This window comes from Prionailurus viverrinus, chromosome D2 (assembly GCF_022837055.1).
Source record: "Prionailurus viverrinus isolate Anna chromosome D2, UM_Priviv_1.0, whole genome shotgun sequence".
Taxonomy (NCBI): Eukaryota; Metazoa; Chordata; class Mammalia; order Carnivora; family Felidae; genus Prionailurus; species Prionailurus viverrinus.
In genome coordinates, this window is record NC_062571.1 from 82,860,648 (window position 1) to 82,882,847 (window position 22,200).

The 22,200-nt window shown below is 53.9% G+C and overlaps 1 protein-coding gene across 3 annotated transcripts in view; it reads left to right on the forward strand.

Moving 5' to 3' along the window:
- The first annotated feature begins 2,758 nt into the window (after positions 1-2,758).
- DOCK1 (dedicator of cytokinesis 1) overlaps positions 2,759-22,200 on the forward strand; it is a 531,871-nt gene continuing 512,429 nt past the window's right edge. For 2 of the 3 annotated variants that reach the window (XM_047826036.1, XM_047826038.1), the window contains exon 1: positions 2,759-3,024. In XM_047826036.1, coding sequence (XP_047681992.1) covers positions 2,979-3,024 — 46 coding nt within the window. In that variant the 5' untranslated portion in view covers positions 2,759-2,978. The remainder of the gene's footprint in view (positions 3,025-22,200) is intronic. The other variant, XM_047826037.1, reaches the window with a different exon arrangement.

Sequence of the window (22,200 nt, forward strand, 5' to 3'; positions counted from 1 at the left end):
TTCAAATTAAGAAAGTTGCAATTTAATTTGCAAAATGTAAAACTGCAACACAGATTACGCTTTTTTATGACTCCATCTCAAGTTTCTGCCGTATCTTAGGAGGAGGTCACTAATCTGAACTTCCACTGATGCTTAGGACTGGGGCGCTAGGAGTTCCAGTGTTCTTGGGTAGATTACACCGACAAGCATGACCTAAGTCCGCACGAGGCCTGGCAGGTGTGGCTGAGATCTGTGGCCCAGACATGTAGACTCAGGAGTTAAAAATGCCAACTGGCCACAGCACGCAGGGCTCCTGGTTCTGGCCATGTAGCCAGTCCCGAGCTCACGTAACCACGGGGCAGGGAGCCAGGGCCACGGACTTGATCTAGAACCACAAGATGAGACCACTACTGGGGTCAGCCAGGCAATGCTGACAAACCTTCTGAGAGCTCGCCACATGCACAACATCGCGGCCAAGCTCGGGCACACTTTGCGATAATGGGACCAAAACCTCTGTGTCTCAAACAGGTGGTTCCATGGTCCATCTGGAGTTTAAAAGGTCTGATTTAGAAATTCATTTATATGACAGTTTCACAAAAGCATGTAAACATCAATCTCTTTATATATTCCGTGGGTCACCTTTATCAGAGTGAAAGTGGCAATTGTTCTAGAAATTGTGAACCATGAGGTTATCAAAGAGCCTGGAGGCAGCATCGGAGGAGGAAGCCAACCATGGTTCCAGCGTCTTATGTGTGCGGCCACATATTCTCCTGTGATCCTCAGAAGGCCCACGAGGCTGGTGTTATTGCCCCTAATTTATATGTACGAAGATCAGAACCCTAAGGTTCAGAACTTCTAGAACAATGACCAGAAATAGGAGAACGGCCACACAGCTGGCAGTGGCTAGGCCAGGCCCCCTGACTCTGCGTGACTGAAGCCCCTGGCGTTTCACTACAACACCCATCTTCCCCAATGAGTAGCCACAGGAGCAGAACTGAAATTGGGCCTAAAACAGAAGGTAAGAATCATTAGCATTTGTTTGCCAGGTTTTCTTTGGAGAATGTGAATTCCTAATGCAACCCTTTGTCTGCAGGCTCATGTTGTGCCCCTTTGTCGTTTTCTCTATGCTTCAGTCTTTCAGTTCCTTGAAGGATTTGTGTTCCACCCCAGGGCCTTTGTACATGCTGTTCCCTCACATGTGATTAGAGCCCAGGCCCTTTTCCTCTGCGGGATTTAACTTCCTTGTCAGTTAGAGTAAGGACTGTAACTTTCTATGAGTCTGGTCATGTTATCTTCTTATTCACGCAAACCAAAAAGCTCCCAGGACGTTCCCAAGTGTATTTAATCCGCATTCTGGGTGGGATGCTGAGATTCCCCCCCCCCCCCCCCCCCCCCCGCCCCCCAGAGTGGCCCCAAGGGCAGGCAAGGGCATTCCCTACAGCAGGATGGTGGCCCACTGGGCTTTCCCCAGGCCTCCCTGCCCAGCTCTGCCTCCCAGGTCTCTTCCTACCCCTGAGAAGGAAGCTTTGCATCCATTTCACCTCCCTTCCTCCAATCCTTGAAGGCTCCAGGCCCACTGCCATTGTCACTGGTTCTTGGGGGCAGGAGACAGGAAGGCAGCTGGTTAATATTCCAAATTAACTCCACTTACGGAGCTGTCTGCATTCTGAGGATTTCTCCTTCCTCTTTTTCTTGGTTTTCATCTTTTCTGAAATTATGGTAAAAATAAATGGATGTGTGTTGTGTGATTATGTACTTAATTAATTTAAGAGATAGTGCGAGCAGGGGAGGGGCAGAGGGAGCAGAGGGAGAGAGAGACTCTGAAGCAGGCCCCATACTCGGAGCAGAGCCGCACATCCCACAACCGGGGGGGACCGCGAGCCTGACCTACGCTGAAATCGGGAGTCCGATGCTTAATCCACGGAGCCACCCAGGCGCCCCATGTGTGTGTTGTTTTAAGCTTTTCCTTGGAGAAACCCGAAGCCCCGGCTTTTACTGGTGTGGAAAAACCCGAAAGCCTGAGAACTCACCTGCGGGGTGCAGACCACAGTCCTAACAGCCCCTGCACACCTGCTCAGGGCCCGAACCGAGCCCTCCTTCCCCGGCACGCCCCTCTCCTCACTTCCTCTCTTCCCCTCCTTCACAGAGTCCTACCGAACTAGAAGTTTCTGGGAGCCCCAGGAGGATGAGGTCTCTGGGCCTCCCTGGGTAACCGCACTCCTTGAACACTCCAGGCAAGAGGCCACCTCCCCGGGAAGCACTCCCTGACCCCGCAGCGCGCACACGTCTCGCCGGCCGCCTTGGGAGCCCCAGCCCCAGCGAGGCCAGCCACCCCTGGTGACTTTCCTCCCCCCCCCCCCCCACCCCGGTTCTGGCTGGTTTGGCCAGGCCGCCCTAGGTGCTCAGTTAATGTTTGGCGCCCGAATGAAAGGACCACGTGCTCTGGAAGGCGCCTCCCAGGGAACCTCCGGGTTTGCTCTGCTCCAGGACGCCCCGGGGGCGGCACCGAGCCCGCGGTCTAACTGCCGCGCTGCGCCAACCCCGAGCTTCGTAAATCGCGTGGGGTCCCCCTCGCCCCCTCCTCGTCCCCCTCCGCCCAGGGCGGCCCACGTGCCCTCCCCCGCCCCCCCAAGTCGTGTGACAGCCGGGCCCCCGCGAGGGTTCCCGGGATCCGGGGTCCCCCGCGGAGAGGGCGCGGCGCCGCCCCCGGGGGGGGGCAGGTGGGGGGGGTCCGCGGGAGTCGGGCTGCGGCGCGCGGTGGCGGAGCCGGGTCCCCCGCGCAGGGGCAGTGCTCTCGGGCCCGGGGCCCGCCCGCCTCCCGCCGGCGCTCCCGGCCTTTCCCATCCGGCCCGCGACGCTCCGCCCGCCCCGTCCCACATGACACCGCCTCCGCCGCAAACTTTTTCCTCCCCATCCTGTCGCGGCTCGAAAGGAATGGAAAATGGCGGCCTAGGCGCGGAGTTTCCTGGCCCGGCGGCGGCGGCTCTCGCGGCGGCGCCATGACGCGCTGGGTGCCCACCAAGAGAGAGGAGAAATACGGCGTGGGTGAGCTCCGGCGCCCCACTTCGCGCCGCGCCCGTCCCGGCCTGCCCGCGCCGCGCGCTCCGGAGGTTGGGGGGGGGGGGGACGGCGGGCCCGGCGGGGCGCGGCGGGCGGGGGCGCCGGAGCCTGTTGCCGCCGGCCCGAGCGCCCGGCGTCCCTCCCCCCCGCCCCCACTCCGGAGCGCGGGGCCGAGCAGGGCCGGGGACACGCGGGCGAGCGGGGTCGCACCCCCCCCCCCCCACCCGAGCCCCGCCATCCAGGTCCCGGGCGGGCACCCCGTGGCGGAGCCTGCCAGCCTCCCGGGCCGCCGGAGCTCGGAGCGCGTCCCGCCCGCGGCCCGAAGCCCCGGGGGTGGGCGGGCCGGGCCGCCCCGGGGGTCATTGTTCTGCGGCGCCTTCCCGCCGCTGGGGTGAAGTTGCGTGCGCGGTGCGGGGTCTCAAGCCGCGGGCGGCCGGGCGGTTGCGAGTTGCAGTGAGCGATCCCGGCGAAGAGTTGTGCTCTCCCGGTGGGAAGTGGCGCGCGCGCGCGCGACCCGGCCGGGCCGGGCGCCCTGCCCGCCGCTTGGTGGTCCTGTGGCCCGGGGCGTGCGGGACCCTCGGAGCGGAGCGGCCGGCCGAGCGCTTCGGCGTCCCCGGGCTCGGGGAGCGGGAGGCGAAAGGCGGGACTGTCTTGGCTCCGCCGCTCTTTGTCGTTTCCTGAGGGGAGTGTGGTGGTGATGGGGGGGTGGGGTGGGGAGAGTCGGGTTGCAAGTTTACGTTTCGGACCGAGTGAGTACACATTCCAGACTGCGAGGCTTTCCTTAAAGGCAGAACCAACGGACCCCAGCCCCCGCTGCGCTCTGCTGCCCTGCTCCCCGGGGATTTGCAGCCTGGCTGCCGGGCTCTTGCCCACCTCTGGCTGGAGTCTGGGCCCAGGCTGCTCGCCGCGATCCCAGACCCCGGAGCTTCCCGGTTTTTCAGTGTGATTTTCCTCCTGCGCCTTTACCGCCTCCGTCACCCAGGCTAGGCTCTGCCTGCCTTGTAAGGCCTTTTGTGACCTTGGCCTCGTCTCCGCGGCCAGGTTGTGCCCTCCTGGGGCTCCTCCCGCAGCCCGCAGGCCCCCTTGTTGCCCCTGAGCCTTCGCAGTGCGGTGCCCGCTCCCAAGGCTGGTCTGCTCCAGACCTCCCCCTTTGGCTTTGGGAAGACCAGCGGGTGGCCCTAGCCCTCACCGTTCTTTCTTTTTTGTGATTCCAGTGGCTCACCTTTGCTAGATGTCAGTGGTGTGGCAGGGGAGCTCTTTGGGGACCGCTGCGGTGGGAACAGCCCTGAGACAGTCCAAGGTCCGCTTGGCCCACACTGGTCTTGTTCCACATGTAGGGCTGGGGGGTCCTCCTTGCCTCAGGACCACTGTGGCTGAGCTGTCTTCCCACCCCATTTTCAGAGAAGAGGAAGCTGGGGCTCAGCCGTGGGCACAGAAGAGGTCAACGACAGAGGTGGGCTAAAGGGCCCTGGGACCTGAGCGTGGAGACCGCACCCTGGGTGCCTCCCTGTGGTTTCCTCGCAGGTGTCCTGATAGAAAAGTCCCTGTCTGCCTGCAGTTCTCGAGGGAGGTGTGGGGTGCACTTTCTGGCTGGGACTGCTTCAGGGGTGGTGGTCGTGGGGGTCCTGGCTGTGGAGAGCCGGCCGGGGATGTGTGCGTGAGGAGTGCACTGAGGACTGGACCGCACCGGGGACAGATCGAGGAGGGGCTGGAGCCCTGGGGACAGGCCGGAGGCCAGCAGGGGAGCAGGACCACCGGCGGCCCTGTGGAGGCAGGGAACAGCTCCACCCGTGATCCACCCCCAGTCCTGGCAGGGGTTCTGCTCTCACTCCCACCTGACTGAGGCAGAGAGAACATGCATGCTCGCACTATTAGTAAGTGCCGTATCTGGGTTGGAACCTGGCTCTGGAGTTCACGCCGTGGTCCCACCGAGCGCAAGGAGATGGGGAGGAGCTTCTCTTCGGAACACTACTTTTTGAGATCCCTGGACACCTCTTGTTGGCTCCCAGGGTGACCTCACGGTGTCCGGGAGGACACCGTACGTGTGGCACCTGTTGAGTTGCTAGGCTCTCTAGTTTGGAGAAGATCAAAGGGAGCATCCAGCGACCGAGTGAGCAGGGTCTCCTCGCTGGGGTGGTGGCCAGAAGGTGGCTGTGTCCCTTCCCATTAACTCACACACTTTCCAGAAGCTTAGCTAGCCCTCACTGTGGTGACTTCTATCCGCACGCCTTTGGCTCATACTGTGATTTTAAGAAAAGTCTGTGTTGGAAAGTTGCCAGGGAAGGAAGGTGTCCTGGACGGTTTTGCCAGGCAATTCTAGGAACAGTGGGAATGGCCGTTAGGCGGAGGAGAAAGCGGCCGTGCTCCTTAGTTTCAGCGGGTGAAGCCTGTTCAGCGTTACAAGGAGCTTTAAATAACTAGAGCCCCTCCAGGCAAACTCCGGATGCTGGGCAGAAGGAAGGGTGTGCATGCGCACAGCCAGGTCAGCCCGGGCTGTCCGCTGTTCCAGGGGTTGGCAGTGGAGGGTCCCACTGGTTCCCAGGGGAAGGGAAGATTATGTGCTGTGGGGCAGGGATTCATTCCCATTAGCTAATTGGCTGTTTCCTCCCAAGGGAAAATTACTGGCCGTCCCCCTTACCAACCACAGTGTTTTTTGGGGGAGCCTAACAACAGGGCTGTGTTTCCTTGGAGGGCTCTGGCGGGTCGTGGGTGGGCCTCGCTTTCACTCCAGCCACTGCCTTGGCGGGATGAATGAATCACGAGGGGAAAGAAAATGATAAAACTCCATCTCATTTGGAAACATGAATCACAGCTCATTGTTTGCAAGTACTTGGAATCTGTTAGAAGCATTGTTTGCAAATGAGCCACTTCGGTTATTTATTTATTTTATAAAAATGGGGAAAAGAGTAAACAGCTGATCTGCTGCTTGCTCAGCGAGGCGGGCTATGCTGGTTTGTCCCCACCTCCCCCTTTTATTCCAGTGGGGCTTGGGGTTGCCTCCAGGAAATTTACCAGCCTGTTAAGGTCTCCTCCTAGGCTTGAATTTGGTGGGTCAGTGCTCACGGATCTGGTTTATTAACACAGGCGTGAAACCCAACCTAGTCACACTGAGGGGTTGGGCCGGATCAACTTTTCCATCTTTCCCCAGCTAGGCAGAGTCTTAGGCTTAGTGCTGGTCAAGCTGTTCCTAGGGATCCTGTTCCTGAGATGAGGCGAAAAGATGCAGCATGTTCTAGAATCACACCCGAGGGTGGTGTGTTCACCTTTCTCGAAGACGGTGTGAGAGGCAGACTAATGGCCCCCCAAAATGTCCATGCCCTAATCCCCAGAACCTGTAAATGTGTGACATGGCAGAAAGGGCTTTGCAGCGGTGGGCCCCCAAAGCAGAGAACTTTCCCTGGCTGGTCACAGAAGAGCGGGGTCAGAGGTTCCCAGGCTGGGAAGGGTTCCGTGCACAGTTGCTGGCCCTGAGAGGTAGGGCCCCACTTGCAAGGGCCAGAGAAAGCCGGGAGCTCAGCCTCAGCGCCTCTCCCCCCCGTCCCCCCACGTGGCCACCAGCAAGGAGCCGGGGACCTCAGGCCTGTAGGCACACCTGGATTCTGCCAGCACCCTGAACGAGCCTGGAAACAGATCCCTCCTTGAGCTTCCCGGGAGAGCCCCACTGGCCAACAGCTGGACTTTGAGACCACGAGTCGCTGGGTTGATCCTGGAAAGCTGCGAGATTATCCCCGTGGACCATTCTGAGGGTGGGGTGGTTCCCTAGGGCAGCGACAGAAAACTAGCGGAAGTGGGGCGGAGAGCTCTTGGGGAGAGTACGGTTCTCGTTCAAGCCTTCAGCTGTGTTATGTTTGGGAGACTAAACACCAGTGGACCCAAGTGTGGGCACTTCATTCTGGCCTTTTGTACGGACAGCTCACACGGGGGATGTGGGGATTCGGGCTGCAAACACCTCTAACTCCTGGCTCTTGTTAAATAAGTGGCCCTTAAGCAAATTACTCACCTTCCTTAGCCTCTGTTTCCCCACCTGGAAGGTGGGCCGGGAGCTAAGCCTGCCTACCACAAAGACCAGGAACGTTCTTTTTAGATGAGGTTAGCAGAGCAGGGGGCAGCACCATGTATGAGATAAGCCAAGCACTCAATGGGGTGTTGCTTTTATATTTTATTTAATAAAGTGCAGTTCAGAAATGTAGTGGTTTTCTGTTTGGATTTGACAGACACGGTGGCTAGAAGAATACTTTTCTGCCAAAGTTGATTTCTTAATGGTGTGTTTTGCCCCTGTATTGGGGGAAAGCAACATTCGCTTGGTGTTGGGGAACATGACTTGTGTGTATTTAGATTGTTCTGAGTGATGATAATTGCTAGGAATAGTGTAACATTAAATAAATTTGGGAGCCGGGGTTGCAGCGAGATCTCCTTTGTTATCTAGAGGAGTAAGCAAGCTGCTACTTGGGGGAAGAAAAATTAGATTTGATTGTAAGTAAATAGAAATGCAGACATTTTCATTCACTGGAGTTGCAGAAAAACCAAATTAGGGCATATTATATTTCTACAAATCTTATTTTACTTTGGAAACATAAAAATTTTAAATTTATTGTTGTGCCAGTGTTTGCTAGGATATCATGTCTTATCAGATTGTCTTAGGGTTTGTGAATAATTCCTTCACATGTTACCTTCCTTCCTTCCCTCCTTCAGCCCTTCCTTCCTCCTCTTTTTTCTTTTTTTAATTTAATTTAATTTTTTGATTTTAATTTTTATTTTTTCCTCCTCTTTATTTCCTTTTTAAAATTTTTTTTTTTTTAGGTTTATTTATTTTTGACAGAGACAGACTGTGAGCACGAGCTGGGGAGGGGCAGAGAGAGAGAGGGAGACACAGAATCCGAAGCGGGCTCTAGGCTCCAAGCTGTCAGCACAGAGCCCGACGCGGGGCTCGAACCCACCAACCGTGAGATCGTGACCTGAGTCGAAGTCAGACATTTAACCGACTGAGCCACCCAGGCGTCCCTTTATTTCCTTTTTTAATTTCTTTTATTTTTTTATTTTTATTTTTATTTTTTCCTCCTCTTTATTTCTGCATTAAACTTTGTATTTTCAGGTAATTATAAGCACATACAGTTGGAAGAAACAATACAGAGATGGTGTACCTGAGTGGCTCTGTCGGTTAAGCATCCGACTCTTAATTTCAACTCGGGTCATGATCTCACGGTCTGTGGGATTGAACCCCACAGTGGGCAGTGCAGAGCCTGCTTGGGACTCTCTCTCTCCCTCTCTCTCTGCCCTGTCCCTGCCCTGCTTGTCTGTATGCCCACCCCCCCCCCCCACCTCTCCTTCCCCGCAAAATAAATAAACTTTTTTTTTTTTTCAACGTTTATTTATTTTTGGGACAGAGAGAGACAGAGCATGAACGGGGTAGGGGCAGAGAGAGAGGGAGACACAGAATCAGAAACAGGCTCCAGGCTCTGAGCCATCAGCCCAGAGCCTGACGCGGGGCTCGAACTCACGGACCGCGAGATCGTGACCTGGCTGAAGTGGGACGCTTAACCGACTGCGCCACCCAGGCACCCCGCAAAGTAAATAAATTAAAAAAAAAATCATATAGAGAGACCCCACATACTCATTACCAGTTTCCCTCAAGGTGACATCCGGCCACACTACAGTGTCCTACCAGAGCCAGGATGTTGACACGGATGCAGGTCAGAGCATTGCCATCACCCCAAGGACCTCTCCTCTGTTCCTTTTAGAGCCACACCCACCTCACCCCTCCCTTCTGCATAAACCCTGGCAGCCAGTAACCTGTTCTCTATTTCTGTAGTTGTATCATTTCAAGAATGTTACATAAATGGAATCGTATGAAATCTTTTTGGATTATTTTTTTCCCCCCCCACACCTCACTGGCTGACCCACTGGCCACCACGTTCAGACTCTTCCTCAGGTCATCTGGGAGGTAAGCCCTGAGGATGGGACCAGGTGAAGGGTCAGAACTTGGAGTCTTAGCCGTGGTGCGGCCACTCATCTTTGATGTGATCCGGAGCAAGTCTTTGAGCCTCTCTCAGTCGGTTCCACGTTTTCAAAGTGGATGATAATGGTTGGCCTTGTCTACAAGGTCAGGCTGATTTGGGAGGTTCACAGGAACTGAAGACTTAAGGCACTTTCGTAACATGGCTTATGCAAATAGCAGTAGCTGTTGTACCTAAGTTTGCTTTGATTTTTTTTTTTCCAATATATGAAATTTATTGTCAAACTGGTTTCCATACAACACCCAGTGCTCATCCCAAAAGATGCCCTCCTCGATACCCATCACCTCCCCTCCCCTCCCTCCCACCCCCCCCATCAACCCTCACTTTGTTCTCAGTTTTTAAGAGTCTCTTATGCTTTGGCTCTCTCCCACTCTAACCTCTTTTTTTTTTTTTTCTTCCCCTCCCCCATGGGTTTCTGTTAAGTTTCTCAGGATCCACATAAGAGTGAAAACATATGGTATCTGATTAATGAGGTGGGAAGTGCTTTGGGACCGTCCCTCAAATCACCATGTAACGTATGTGGGGTAGTTTGCTGCCTTAACAGAGTAGCACCCCGAGTGGCTGAGACTTGCAGGAGTTTCCTTCCTCAGTTCTGGAGGCTGGAAGTCCAGGATCAAGGTGTCGGCCGGCCAGGTTCCGTCTGAGGCCTCTCGTTGGTGTGTGGATGGATGGCTGTCCTCTCACTGTGTCCTCGCCCTCCATTATGTTTGTGTCTTCATCTTCTCATTGGATTAGGGCCCACCCTCATGACTTCATTCCCTTAGTCATCTCTTTATTATTTTTGAGCGTTTTTTTTATTTTTGAGAGAGAGAGACAGAGACAGAGACAGTGTGAGCAGAGGAGGGGCAGAGAGAGACGGAGACCCAGAATCCTAAGCAGGTGCCAGCCTCTGAGCTGTTAGCACAGAGCCCAATGCGGGGCTTGAACTCCTGGACTGTGAGATCATGACCTAAGCCAAAGTCGGACGCTTAACCCACTGAGCTACCCAGGTGCCCCTTAATCATCTCTTTAAAGACCCCATCTCCAGGGGCAGGCTGGTGGCTCAGTCGATTTTGGCTCAGGTCATGATCTCAGGGTTGGTGGGATCTTGTGGGATTGAACCCCCACACATGGAGCCTGCTTGGGATTCTCTCCCCTTTCTCTCTACCCCTCCCCCACCTCAAAATAAATAAACTTTAAGGACCCTATCTCCAAATGCATCCAAGTACATTCTGAGTTATGGGGGGGGGGTAGAACTTCAGTGTGTGCATTTTGGGGGATATAACCTATAACGTGATTATCACAAGTAAGGCTTTTCCTATGAATTTTCGTGATGTTTTGGTCACCACCCCCTGAATGTTTTTTTTCTGTAAGGTCGTGGGTCCCAGTTCCTCGAGGGATGCCTGGAAGGAGGGAGGTGGGTGTTGGGAGCTCACAATATGACACCCCCCACCCTGGGCTCCCAGAATCTAATTGAAGGAATTGAATCGGTTTCGGTTCAGCTCTGGAAATTTCTTGTAATCGAATTAGTGACAGGATGATGCAATCAGGTAATCTGAGACCTGAACGGGAAGTTGAACAGGTTTCAAGTGTCGTCATTCACATGAGTGCACCTGGGGAACAGGGGGACAGCTCTTCCTCGGGGGCTGTCTCCTCCCACTCTCCCCGCTTGCGCTCACCTACCCTCAGCATTCGAGGCGGAGACATAGGCTTGGACGGATTTCTAGTTTCTCATTGTTTGTCGTTTTGGAATGTGGGTAGGTGGGGCACCCGGGTGGCGCAGTCGGTTAAGCGTCCGACTTCAACCAGGTCACGATCTCGCGGTCCGTGAGTTCGAGCCCCGCGTCGGGCTCTGGGCTGATGGCTCAGAGCCTGGAGCCTGTTTCCGATTCTGTGTCTCCCTCTCTCTCTGCCCCTCCCCCGTTCATGCTCTGTCTCTCTCTGTCCCGAAAATAAATAAATGTTGGAATGTGGGTAGGATGGCCAGGCTCCCTGTGGGTCTGGCATGCCAGTTGTCCAGTGATGGCAAGGAGCACCTTTCGTACCGGCATTGCGTAGTCACTGTTGGCCCAGGGGAACAACTCCAGGGGGAGCGCTTCGCTTTGTAGGCCACGCAGGTGGCTCTCCCGACCCAGGCACGCCATGCGCAGTCTGCAGAGGCCCTGGGCAGTCACGGGGCTGCTTTGACTGCCGAGGGAGGAGGGGGACAAATAAAAGACGCCACGCTTCTTGAAGATCGGCCGTGAGCACGGTGTTCGTGGGGCGCTCGGCAGCCGTCGGCTCACCTGCACGCAGGTGAGATGCCGAAACACCTATACACGGGCACTCTCTCCTTTTTTAATTGTTTTTTTTTAATGTTTATTTTTGAGAGAGACCGAGACAGAATGCGAATGGGTTGGGGCAGAGAGAGAGAGAGAGAGAGAGAGAGAGAGAGAGAGACAGAATCCGAAACAGGCTCCAGGCTCCGAGCTGTCAGCACAGGGCCCGACACGGGGCTCGAACTCACAAACCGCGAGATCATGGCCTGAGCCGAAGTCGGACGCTTCACCCACTGAGCCACCCAGGCGCCCCATAGCAGGTCATTTTTTTAAAAAAAAAAAATATTTATTTTGAGAGAGAGGGACAAAGTGTGAGCTGGGGAGGAGCAGAGAGAGAGAGGGAGAGAGAGAATCCGAAACAGGCTCCAGGCTCCGAGCTGTCAGCACAGGGCCTGACACGGGGCTCGAACTCACAAACCGCGAGATCATGGCCTGAGCCGAAGTCAGATGCTCAACCCACTGAGCCACCCAGGCGCCCCATCTTCTTTTTTAAAAACCAGATGGTTTCTCCCCAGACGGATATCTGTCAGCTTGTGAAATGTGGGTGCCTCCAGGAAAATGAGGTGTTTTCTTTCAGCGTGTGGCATGTGCCCAAAACATCACAGACTGGGGGTCATAGAGATCCATCTCTGAATCTCAGCTCCCTATCTTGCTAGCCAAGTGACCTTGGGTGAGTTATTTACCGTAAGCCTAAGTTTCTCCCTTGTGAATTGGGGATGATACCATCCTCCTGGGGCGGTTCTGGGGATAAAGAGAGATAGCCCTGCACAGACGTGGCCCCTGGTCTGTGCCCGGTAATGGTTTCTTTCACCCTTTATTGACTGTGTTGCCTGAGACTGAATCTCTGCTTTATTCAGGCTCCCCCGCAGCCCCCGAGTCTGACTGCCACTAAAGCCACACGGGCTATATTGCTTCTGCAGACCCTGCTTGTTGTAAGGGAGGGGTGAAGATGGGGAGAGGTGCTGAGTGGCTTCCCTGGAATGTTAGTGTCTGCTCTGAGGTCGTATCAGGGGTCCGAGTCCCGCCTGATCCCCAGAGGGACCAGATGAAGGGAGCCCGCTGAGGCTTACACGGGTCAGTCTCTCACCAAAAACGTCTCTGGGAGTCCTTATCCTGGTGGGGTTTTCTGTTTCTGGTCCTGAGTGTGCTCAGGAGTGCGATGCCCAATCCGCGTGCCGTCTTGAGTGATTCTGTTTAACTTCCTTGCACATGTGAGGTGCACACACTGTTAGGTGTGAGTGTAAGTGTTGTTTCTTTTCCGAATTAGGGTTGGCTGGCTGCTGTAACAAACAACCCCAGCGTTTCCTTGGCTTCATACAACGAGAGTTTGTTATTCGTTTGTGTCACGGTCCAAGTGGCCGAAGGGGAGGGCTCAGGGGCTCTGCTGCCTCTGGTCGTCCAAGGACTCGGGCTCCTTCTGTCCTGGGGCTCTGCCCTCCACGAGGCTCCTGGTCTCCTCGCCTTTCAGCTCGTGGGTGGGGACAGGAGCATGGAGGACAGCTCACAGGAGCTTTTCCTGCCTGCTCGGGCCGGAGGGCGGCACCCTTCCCGGCACTTACATTCCTGTGCCTGGAGCTCGGTGCCTGGCCAGACCCAACAACACACGGGGCGTGGAAATGCAGTCCGTGTCCCTGCAAGAAGAGGTTGTGCATGTCAGGGATCTCCTCTACATGCTGCTGTCAACACCCCTGTCCTAGCAGTCAGGAGTTAGGATGAGCCCTTTCGCATTATTGCCATTGAAGACAAAGGTTGTAAGTTGTCACATTGTTTTGTCCCAGAGCAGATGTCCAGACCCCTACAAAGACCCGAAGAGACACGAAGACGACAGGTGCTGCCTTTTTCCTTGGCCTGTTTTCTGCTATTTACGTCCTGTAGCGTTCAGGAGGTCCTTCACTGTGGACCGAGCCCAGAGAGCACTCTTGACGGGGAGGGGGAGGTTGACCCGTGAGGATAAGTGAGGCTGCCTTCCAGACGAGTTCTCTTCACACCTGTTCACCATCCTAAAACATACGCAGCCCCCCAGACCCCATTCCCGTATCTTCTGAATTCTTTTGGCCTCAGAAGGCGGGGTTACTAAAGCCTGCTAATAATAAGAACCGCGTCTTTGTTTCTAAGTGTTGGGTTTTTGTTTATTAGAATGGAATGTTTATAATTTGAAATAACCCTTGTCCTTATGACTAAGCAGGTACTGAAAAAAGCTATAAAGGCATGCATAGCTGCAGTAACTTGAAGTTGGGTGGGGGGCCATTATGGTGTAGGGCAAAAGGGCACTGGGCTAGGAGTCAGAATGCCTGGAATCCAGGCCCGGGCGCCACTCTTAGGCCTTATCTGCCATCCCCAGCCTCAGGCCCCTGGAGATGGGGAAATAGGAGTGCTCTGTTCCCCTCTTAGCTGGGCCTGGAGGAGCTAGCAAGGAGATGTCTGCCCCAGAACTTTCAGGAGGACCAAGTGCTACTTTCTGTCATCTTCTCTTTCAGGAGGAGAAAGTTGCACTTGGTACTTGTTATTGATGTCAACTTGCTAACAGAGAAAAAAACGCAATTTCTGGTGATGGTTTTAATCGCTTTCTCCTTGGAAAAGGGCAGGGTGGCGTCGTGAGCTTTACTTTTCCTCAAGTTTTCTAGTTTTTATTTTACTGCTAGACAGGCTGTCTAGTTATTAATTAACATTGTGAGCCGCTGAGGGTTCTGTGTGAGCTCTAGGCTGGGCGGTTGAACGGATGTGCGAGGTGGATAGTGATGAAGGTGAGAGTGTCCCAGCATCGGGGAGCAGTGTGGTCTTATGAGCCACCAGGAAGTTAGAGGTAAAAGAGAACAATGCCTTCAAATAACAAACCAGTCTCCCTCCCTCCCTCCCTCCCTCCCTCCCTCCTTTCCTTCCTTCCCTCCCTCCTCCCTTCCTCCCTTCCTTCCCTCCTTCCTCCCTTCTTTTCCTCCTCCCTTCCTTCCCTCCTCCCTTTCTTCCTCCCTTCCTTCCTTCCTTCCTCCCTTCCTCCCTTCCTTCCCTCCTCCCTTCCTTCCCTCCTTCCTTCCTCCCTTCCTTCCCTCCTTCCTCCCTTCCCTTCTCCCTCCCTTCCTTCCCTCCTTCCTCCCTTGCTTCCCTCCTTCCTTCCCTCCTTCCTCCCTTCCCTCCTCCCTCCCAGTTTGCTTGCCAGCTTTGCTCCTGGACCCTGGGGACGTGGAGCCGTCTTCCTGGGGCACATGTTGTGGTACAGTCAGCAGTCCCTTACGTGAAGTTCTTGGGGCTGGCGGTGTTTGGAAAATTTAGGTTTGTCTCGGTGTGGAGAGGAAGACCGTCCCCTGCGCAGGGCTCCACGTGTGTGCGGAACGCGCCCTGGCAGATCTGGCGACACCCCGCAGTCAGACCTGTTGACGAGGGTGCAGGGAGTATGTGGGCATCACGGCGTGAGGGAGGCGACCTGTGGTTAGCCTCCTCTCTCCACCCAGGCTCCGTTTTTGCCATTACGTGACTTACTGAAAACTCTGTGTTTTGGAGCTTTGGGAGATGCAGGGACACGGATGTGTTTGATTTTTTCGTGGCTAAATCAACATGTGGAATGTTTGTCCTCCCAGAGCGTGTTATCAGTCCTGGGCTCTTGGGTTCTCTGGTCAGAGTTCTCAGGCTGTGGTGACCACTGCCTGCTCAGAAACCCCTTAAAAAGATGTCCTTCGTCGCCTTCTGGCCTCGTTTCCTATCCAGCTGGGTGCCTGGCTGGTCTCAGGTCACAGTCTGCGATTTGCCCATTCCTGCTTTAGCTCGTTAGGATTTATGCCCCTGCATTGCGGGTCTGACCCTCCATCATCTCTGCCTCCGGAACCTTTCTAGAAGACATGGCCCCTCTGTTCCCAAGCCGGGCTGTGGGGACAAGTGTGTGTGAGGGCTGAGGGCCCAGCGGGAATGGCCCTGCGTCCCCAGGGCCGGGGAGTCCTGAGGCAGAAGGGGGCGTAAGGGAGGGGGGTGGAGAGAGCACGGGCGGGGGGCAGGTGCAGCCCAGGGTCGGGGAGTCGGGGTTGAGGGGAGCTGACGGCGCTGTGGTTGTGCCTTCCTGATGGCATTAGCCCGGCGTCCCGAGGCAGATTCTGGGCCGATGTAGTGCGCGAGGGTCCCAAGCTGCCGTCCCTGAATCCGGATGAGCCCTGCCCGGCTCTGCCCAGTGGCGCTGGCGGTGCCCAGGAAGTGACCTGTCTGAGGCTCAGGACCTTCTTCCTGTGACTGTTCCGTGACGTCACTGCCAGGAGGTGACCTCCTGTGGCGGCTGCCCCGCCGCAGCCGGGACTAGCGCCAGGTTGGGGTGCATGCCTGGGGGACTCTGCAGCCCCTCTGGGCCCCGGTTGGCTCGCCGGTCGGCCGTGGGGAGCGCTGGTTGTTGCCTCGCGGAGCTGCTCGAGGATTAGATGAGCTGATTCACGTAAAGCTGGGCTTCTGGCCCCGTGTACTGCTGACTTCCTGGGTCGGAGAGCTTCCTGTCGCGGGGGGCCGTCCTGGGCAGCGTTGGGGTGTTTGGCAGAATCCCTGGCCGCCGCCCGCCAGATCGCTCGGTTCTGAAAACCCAGAGAGCTGCTGACTCTTCTGTGGGAGCCACTGGTTCGAGTGCAGGGGTGAAGCCTGACCCTCAGGCAACACCCACTGGCTGTTTGCTGTGGCGTCACGACAGTGTTACCCGGGAGGGCAGGCTGGAAACTTGCAGGACTGATGCCTGAAGGGTGTGCGTTGGGGAAGGGTGGGGGGGTGGGCTGAGGAAACCTAAGGTAGGGGTGCATGGGGGTCAGTTGTGTTTCTGCTCCTTTCTTTTTTTTTAATTGTTACTTTTTAAAAAGTGTATTTACTTACTTTGAGAGAGAGAGACAGGGAGAGAGAGGGGGAATCCCAAGCAGACTCTACACCACCAGTGCAGAGCCCAACGTGGGGCTCGAACTCACGAACCGCTTGATCATGACCTGAGCCAAAGTCGGGCGCTCAACGGACTGACCACGCAGGCGCCCTCTTCTCCTTTCTGAGAGACAAACAGCAGTTTTGGGGTCAGGTCTTGGGACAGACGTGCAGACTACGGGGGAGTTACGGACTCTCCCCACCTTTTTTCTAAGGAATACCATTCAGGCTTCCCTGAAGCCTCCAGAAATCTGGGAACTCAGGCATTTGTTCTCAGAGTTCTGTTTGCTGGAATGAAGGCACTTATCAAGACTCCTTTTCCCCCCTGAAAATAATAACTTATTTTCTTTAATATAATTGACTTTTCCAGGGGCAAATCATGATTTAGCAGGAGGGAAATGTGATTATTTTTCTTCCAAATTGCTGTGCTCCTATTAACTTCACAAGATTTATTTTCAAGTCCTTCTAACGTCATGTGTGTTCCACTGCCCATTTTTCAAAGGCACCAAAGCATCTTGGTCCTCCAGGCACCGTGGCCAGGCTGCCACGGTTCTTCAGATTGTCCTTAGGGAGTGTTGCTTTGAGGGTCAGCCTGGAGAGGCCAAAGGAGGGAGAGGTGGGGATGGGGACCCATGCCGGGGACTCCCACCCACAGAAGGGATGGGACGTAGTTCGGCTGACCAGGTGATGTCCGGTATTTACCCAAGCTCTGATACAGTCAGCCCTGTGCGTTCTGGCAGGTGCCACGGTGCCTTTGCATATGTTCTTGTCTCTGCCTGCAAATAACCTTTGTTTACCTTCCACCTGCCAAGCTTTCCTAGGCTCAGCTCAACTTGTGAACCTTTCTTGACTCACCCAGGCCGAATGAGGGCCCTCCCCCACGCCGCTGTCTGCAGTCCTGCCACATACAGTGACGGGAGCAGTGGGTGCACCTTACCCATGTCCCCTCCTGGACGGAGGGCCCCTGAGGACAAGGGCTGAGTTGTGTTCCTTTCTCTGTTCCCTGCACCTGCTGTGGTCCCTTTTGAATGAAGGCAGGACAGAGGGATTCCGTCTCAGCCAAGCGTTGGGAGCTAACGTGACAGCTGCAAATCTGTCGGTGGAGAGTCCCATCCCCGGGTGTGCGGCCCCTTCCAGGATGCGTGGCAGAGCCACTCAGGGATCCGGTGTGCGATTGGGTTAAATGGCCTTACGGCCCCCTCACCCCTGACTGTGGGTGGCTCCCCAAAAAGGGGCTCTGAACTGAACAAAAGTGGATGTCCGGTGCCGTGCTGCGGACAAGCTTGGTGACCAGATAGCTTATGCACACCTGTGGTCATGTATTTTCAGGTCACTGTGGTCATTGCTGGCATGTTTGTGACTCTGTTGTTCCTAGAACCTGCCCCCCCGTGCTTCCCTCCTCTCAGCATTGATACAAAGCTGCTTCTCGAGTCTTTCCTTTTTTGTTATTGTTTACTTATTTTTAGAGAGAGGGAGAGAGAGAGAGAGTGCGTGCGCGCGTGTGCACGAGCAGGGGAGGGGCAGAGAGAGAGAGGGAGAGAGAGAATCGCACGCGGGCTCCACGCTCCGTGCAGAGCCCGATGCAGGGCTCAGTCTCACAACCCTGGGATCACGACCTGAGCCAAAATCCCGAGTCAGAAGCTTAATCGACCAAGCCACCCAGCTGCCCCTCAAGTCCTTCTTGATGTGATGCTCAGTCTGGCCGTTGGGGTTTTGTGCAGGGACTGGGGTAAACAGGAGGCAAGAGAAAGGAAAGCCCAGTTTGAAAAGGGAGATGGCAGGGCCAGTCCTGGTTCCAAGCTGGTGGTTGTGGAACCCCAGGCAGCCTCTGATCATTGCTGTCAGTCTCTGCTGCCCTGCGACATGGTGATGAAATGCCAGTGAAGTCAAAGTAGATCATATATACTGAAGTACTTTGTAATTACAGAGCAGTGAACAGCCAAAAGGAACAGTGAGACATTTTTGTTTAGAACAGAGATCTGTAGCTTTTTTCTGCAGGGGTCCAGATACAAATACCTTAGGCTTTGCAGGCCAGGAGGCAGAATAGAGGAAACTACATAGGTATTTATTTATATAACCATTAAAACAATGGAACCACCCAAAAGGGTAAAAATTAGAAGACAGTTTGACAGTTCCTCAAGGTTTTTTTTTTTTTTTTTTTTTTTTTTTAACATTTGCTTATTTAATTTGAGAGAGACCGAGAGAATCCCAAGCAGGCTCCATGCTGTCAGCACCGAGCTCGACTTGAGGCTTGATCTCAGGAATTGCAAGGTCATGATCTGAGCCGAAATCAAGAGTCGGGGATGCTTAATTGACTGAGCCACCCAGGTGCACCCCCCTTTTTTTTTTTTAGAGAGAGCACAAGTGGGGGAGAGGGGCAGAGGGAAAGAGAGAGAGAATCTCAAGCAGGCTGCATGCTCAGCACAGAGCCCAATGTGGGGTTCGAACATGGGATCATGACCTGAGCCAGAATTGAGAGTCGAACGCTCAAATGGCTGCTCCACCCGGGCACCTTACCCTGAAAAGTTTTTTTTTTAAAAAAAAAAAAATTTTTTTTTAACATTTATTTATTTTTGAGATAGAGCATGAATGGGGGAGGGTCAGAGAGAAGGAGACACAGAATCCGAAACAGGCTCCAGGCTCTGAGCTGTCAACACAGAGCCCGACGCGGGGCTTGAACTCACGGACCGCGAGATCATGACCTGAGCCGAAGTCGGCCGCTTAACCGACTGAGCCACCCAGGCGCCCCGCCCCCCAAAAGTTTTAAACACACAACTACCGTATCACTCAGGGATTCCACTCCCATGTCTGTTCCCCAAAGAACTGAAAACAGGCATTCTGACGAGTCCTTGTAAGTAAATGTTCACAATGGTATTATTTACAGTACCTGAAAGATGGAGACCGTCCACCTGTCCGTCAGCAGACAGGTGCATAAATAAAATATAGCTCCTCCATACAATGGAAGGCTGTTCAGCCATGAACATGAACAAAGTGCTGACACACAGTACGGTATGGATGAACCTAGAAAACTTGATGCAGAGTGAAAGAAGCTAGTCACAGACGGACATACATCCCTTGATGCCCCGTATAGGGAACATCCAGAAGAGGCAAATCCGTAGACACAGAGAGCAGATTTACTGTACTGGCTGTTGGGGGCTGGGGGAAGGTGGGTGGGGGTTAATGGGGATGGGGTTTCCTTTTGGGGGCTGATGAAAATATTTTAGCACTGGAATCCATGGAATGGGTGGTTGCACGGCGTTGCAAATGTACTAAATGCTACCAAATTGTACATTTACTTCCTTTATTTATATATTCATTTATTTTGTTCCTACAACATTTCTATGAAGCGAGCACTAGTTTTGAGCTCTATTTTACGGAGACTGAAGCATAGCATTTTTTTTTTTTTAACTCATTGCTTTCACCAAATCGTAGACTTTAAAATGGTTAATTTTACGTTACGTGGGTTTTACCTCATTAAAACAAATGGTGGAAACCATTCTTCGTTTACGGGCAGCGCGATGCCAGACTGTGGTGGGATTTGGTCTGCGGGCCGTGGTTTGCCAGCCCCTGGCTTAGAGTCTGATGATCTTTTCATTTTAGAGTAATGACTATTCTGTCCTAGTATTATGTACCAATTAGAAAGGAAGGGAAGCTGTGTGAAAGGGAGGAAGACGTCAGGGTCTCTTAGGTTTCTCTAAATAATGTACCATTCAGAAATATCCACCCTTCCAAGCATATTTCTATGCCTGTGTCAAGTGTGGACAGAAAAATGGGAGATTCGTAGACTCTTAAAGCTGAAAAGGCATTCAGCCGCCTGGCTTTTCTGATTGAGGTGTTGGGGGCGGTGGGAGCCGGGACCCTCTCTGGCACCCAGTCCAGAGTGTTCGTGAACTTGGGAGGCCTTTGAAGTGCTCGGAGTGGGGGAGGGGCAGCGAACGTCCAGTGAAAGGTTAAAAAAAAAAAAGTGATTTAACAGAAATCCAATTCTTTAAGAGTCCTGCCTCTTCAACCGTGTTGCCTCCAGTTGAACAGAAAATAAAATTTCCATTTTTCAGTTTATCTGACCAGCAGTGGGGACCAGATGTGGTCAAGGGCTCTAACATTTGTCTGCACGATTTCCCTCTTTTGATCTCTATGAATTATAGGCAGGCACTTAAAGGTGGGATTAGGGCGGAATGAGCCTTCAGAGTGAAAAATCTAAGTCCCTGGACGTGAAGGATTGGATGAAAGTGTTTCTTAAGGACAAACTTTTAATAACCGTGGCATACACAGTATTGCCTTAGCACCCCCTATTTTTCGAGTCGCTGTTTTGTTTACCCGGCAGAGTTTGCTGCTTACCCGCAGGTGCGCGGTGTAGCTTCCCGGATTTTCTTTCAACGTGTCAGCCTACAACAGTTTTTCTTTCTTTTTCAGCGCGTATAGAATTTTCCCTGGGCTTCCGTTTTTATCACTGACCTGGTAATGATTCAGGTCGTGGTTGGGAGGGTAGCCCCGGCCCGAAGAAATGGGATAGTGGTGTGGAGCCTTGTTTATTCACGTTTCTCGTTCCGTACAGCCCGCCTTGCTGGGCAGCAGGCCTAATTCGCCTTCTGCTCATGTCCGAAAGTGCTTTTAATTCTGTGTACGGGTGTGCACGTGTAGTTAGAGGTGGGTGAGATCCTGGCATTGCTTACTCCCGTCTCTTCACTTCAGCCACTGGATTTCTTGATGTCTCTTCTCACCTCTCGGGGGATGGCTGGGGATGTTTCTAAAATACACACGTTGCAGGGGCTCCTGGCTGGCTCAGTTGGTAGAGCACGCGACTCTTGATCTCAGAGTTGTGAGTTCAAGCCCCACGTTGGGTGTGAAGCCTGCTTAAAAAAAAAATGGTTAAAAAAAAAATACAGTAAAACTTAGGTTGAAGGAACTTGTTCTGTGAGTGTTCCGTAAGATGAACAAACATTTCTACTAAATTTTAACTTGACGGACAAGCGATGTCTTGCAATACGAGCAGGATGTGAGGCCGAAGGTCGCACGATCACAACTGGACCCAAGGTTCTTGAAATTCGCTTTGGCATACGAGCTCTTTGGATTACAAGCGTGTTTCTGGAACGAATTATGCTGGCAAACGGAGGTCTCACTGTACACACGTTGCTGAGTGCACAGGTGCCTCCGTGTGGACAAATTCCTAACCTTGGGGGACAGCTGAGACCCAGATGGAATCACGCTATTAGAAAGCCTTTCTTGTGACGCCTCTAGAGCATGGAAGCTTCCGGTTGCTTCTTTCTCTGAGAAGACAGGAAGGCAGGGGGATACCTGGAACGTCAAGTAAAGATGATCCGTGACGATGGAATCGGCCTCCTTAACTGGCACTCTTGGGGAGTGAAACGAACATCTCTTCAGCAAGGCAGGCAGGGTGCCCGAGGAGCGTGGCCTGGCCACCCGCAGGTGGAGATTTCGCCCTCGAGTGGTGACTGTGCCACAGGCCGGCTGATGGCACCCGTGGGGAGTTCTGTGACCGACATAAAATACTGTGGCTGTTTCATCAGTGACCGGTGGCATCCAGGGGACTGTGAAGGGCTGCTGAGGAACCAGCCCGGCCGAGGCTGGTGTGGTGGCCGAGGTGTGTCAGCTCAGGGCTGGTGCGATGACTGCCCTGTGTCAGCAGACTAAACAACATGATAGGAGGCGCCTGCTTGGGTGGCTCAGCAGGTTAAGTGCCTTGGCTCTTGATTTCGGCTCAGGTCACGATCTCACGTTTTCACAGGTTCGAGCCCTGCGTCTGTCCGGCTCTGTGCTGACAGTGTGGAGCCTGCTGGGGATTCTGTCTCTCCCTCTGTCTCTGTCCCTCCCCCCCACCCCGAATCTCTCTCAAAATAAATAATAAAAAAAAAATAAATAAACTATATGCTGTATGCCGTGTTTATTGTGACGTCTGACGCCCGGTCACCCCTTGAATACCACCACTGGCCACAGCAGGGACCTGAAAAGCCACCCCTGGT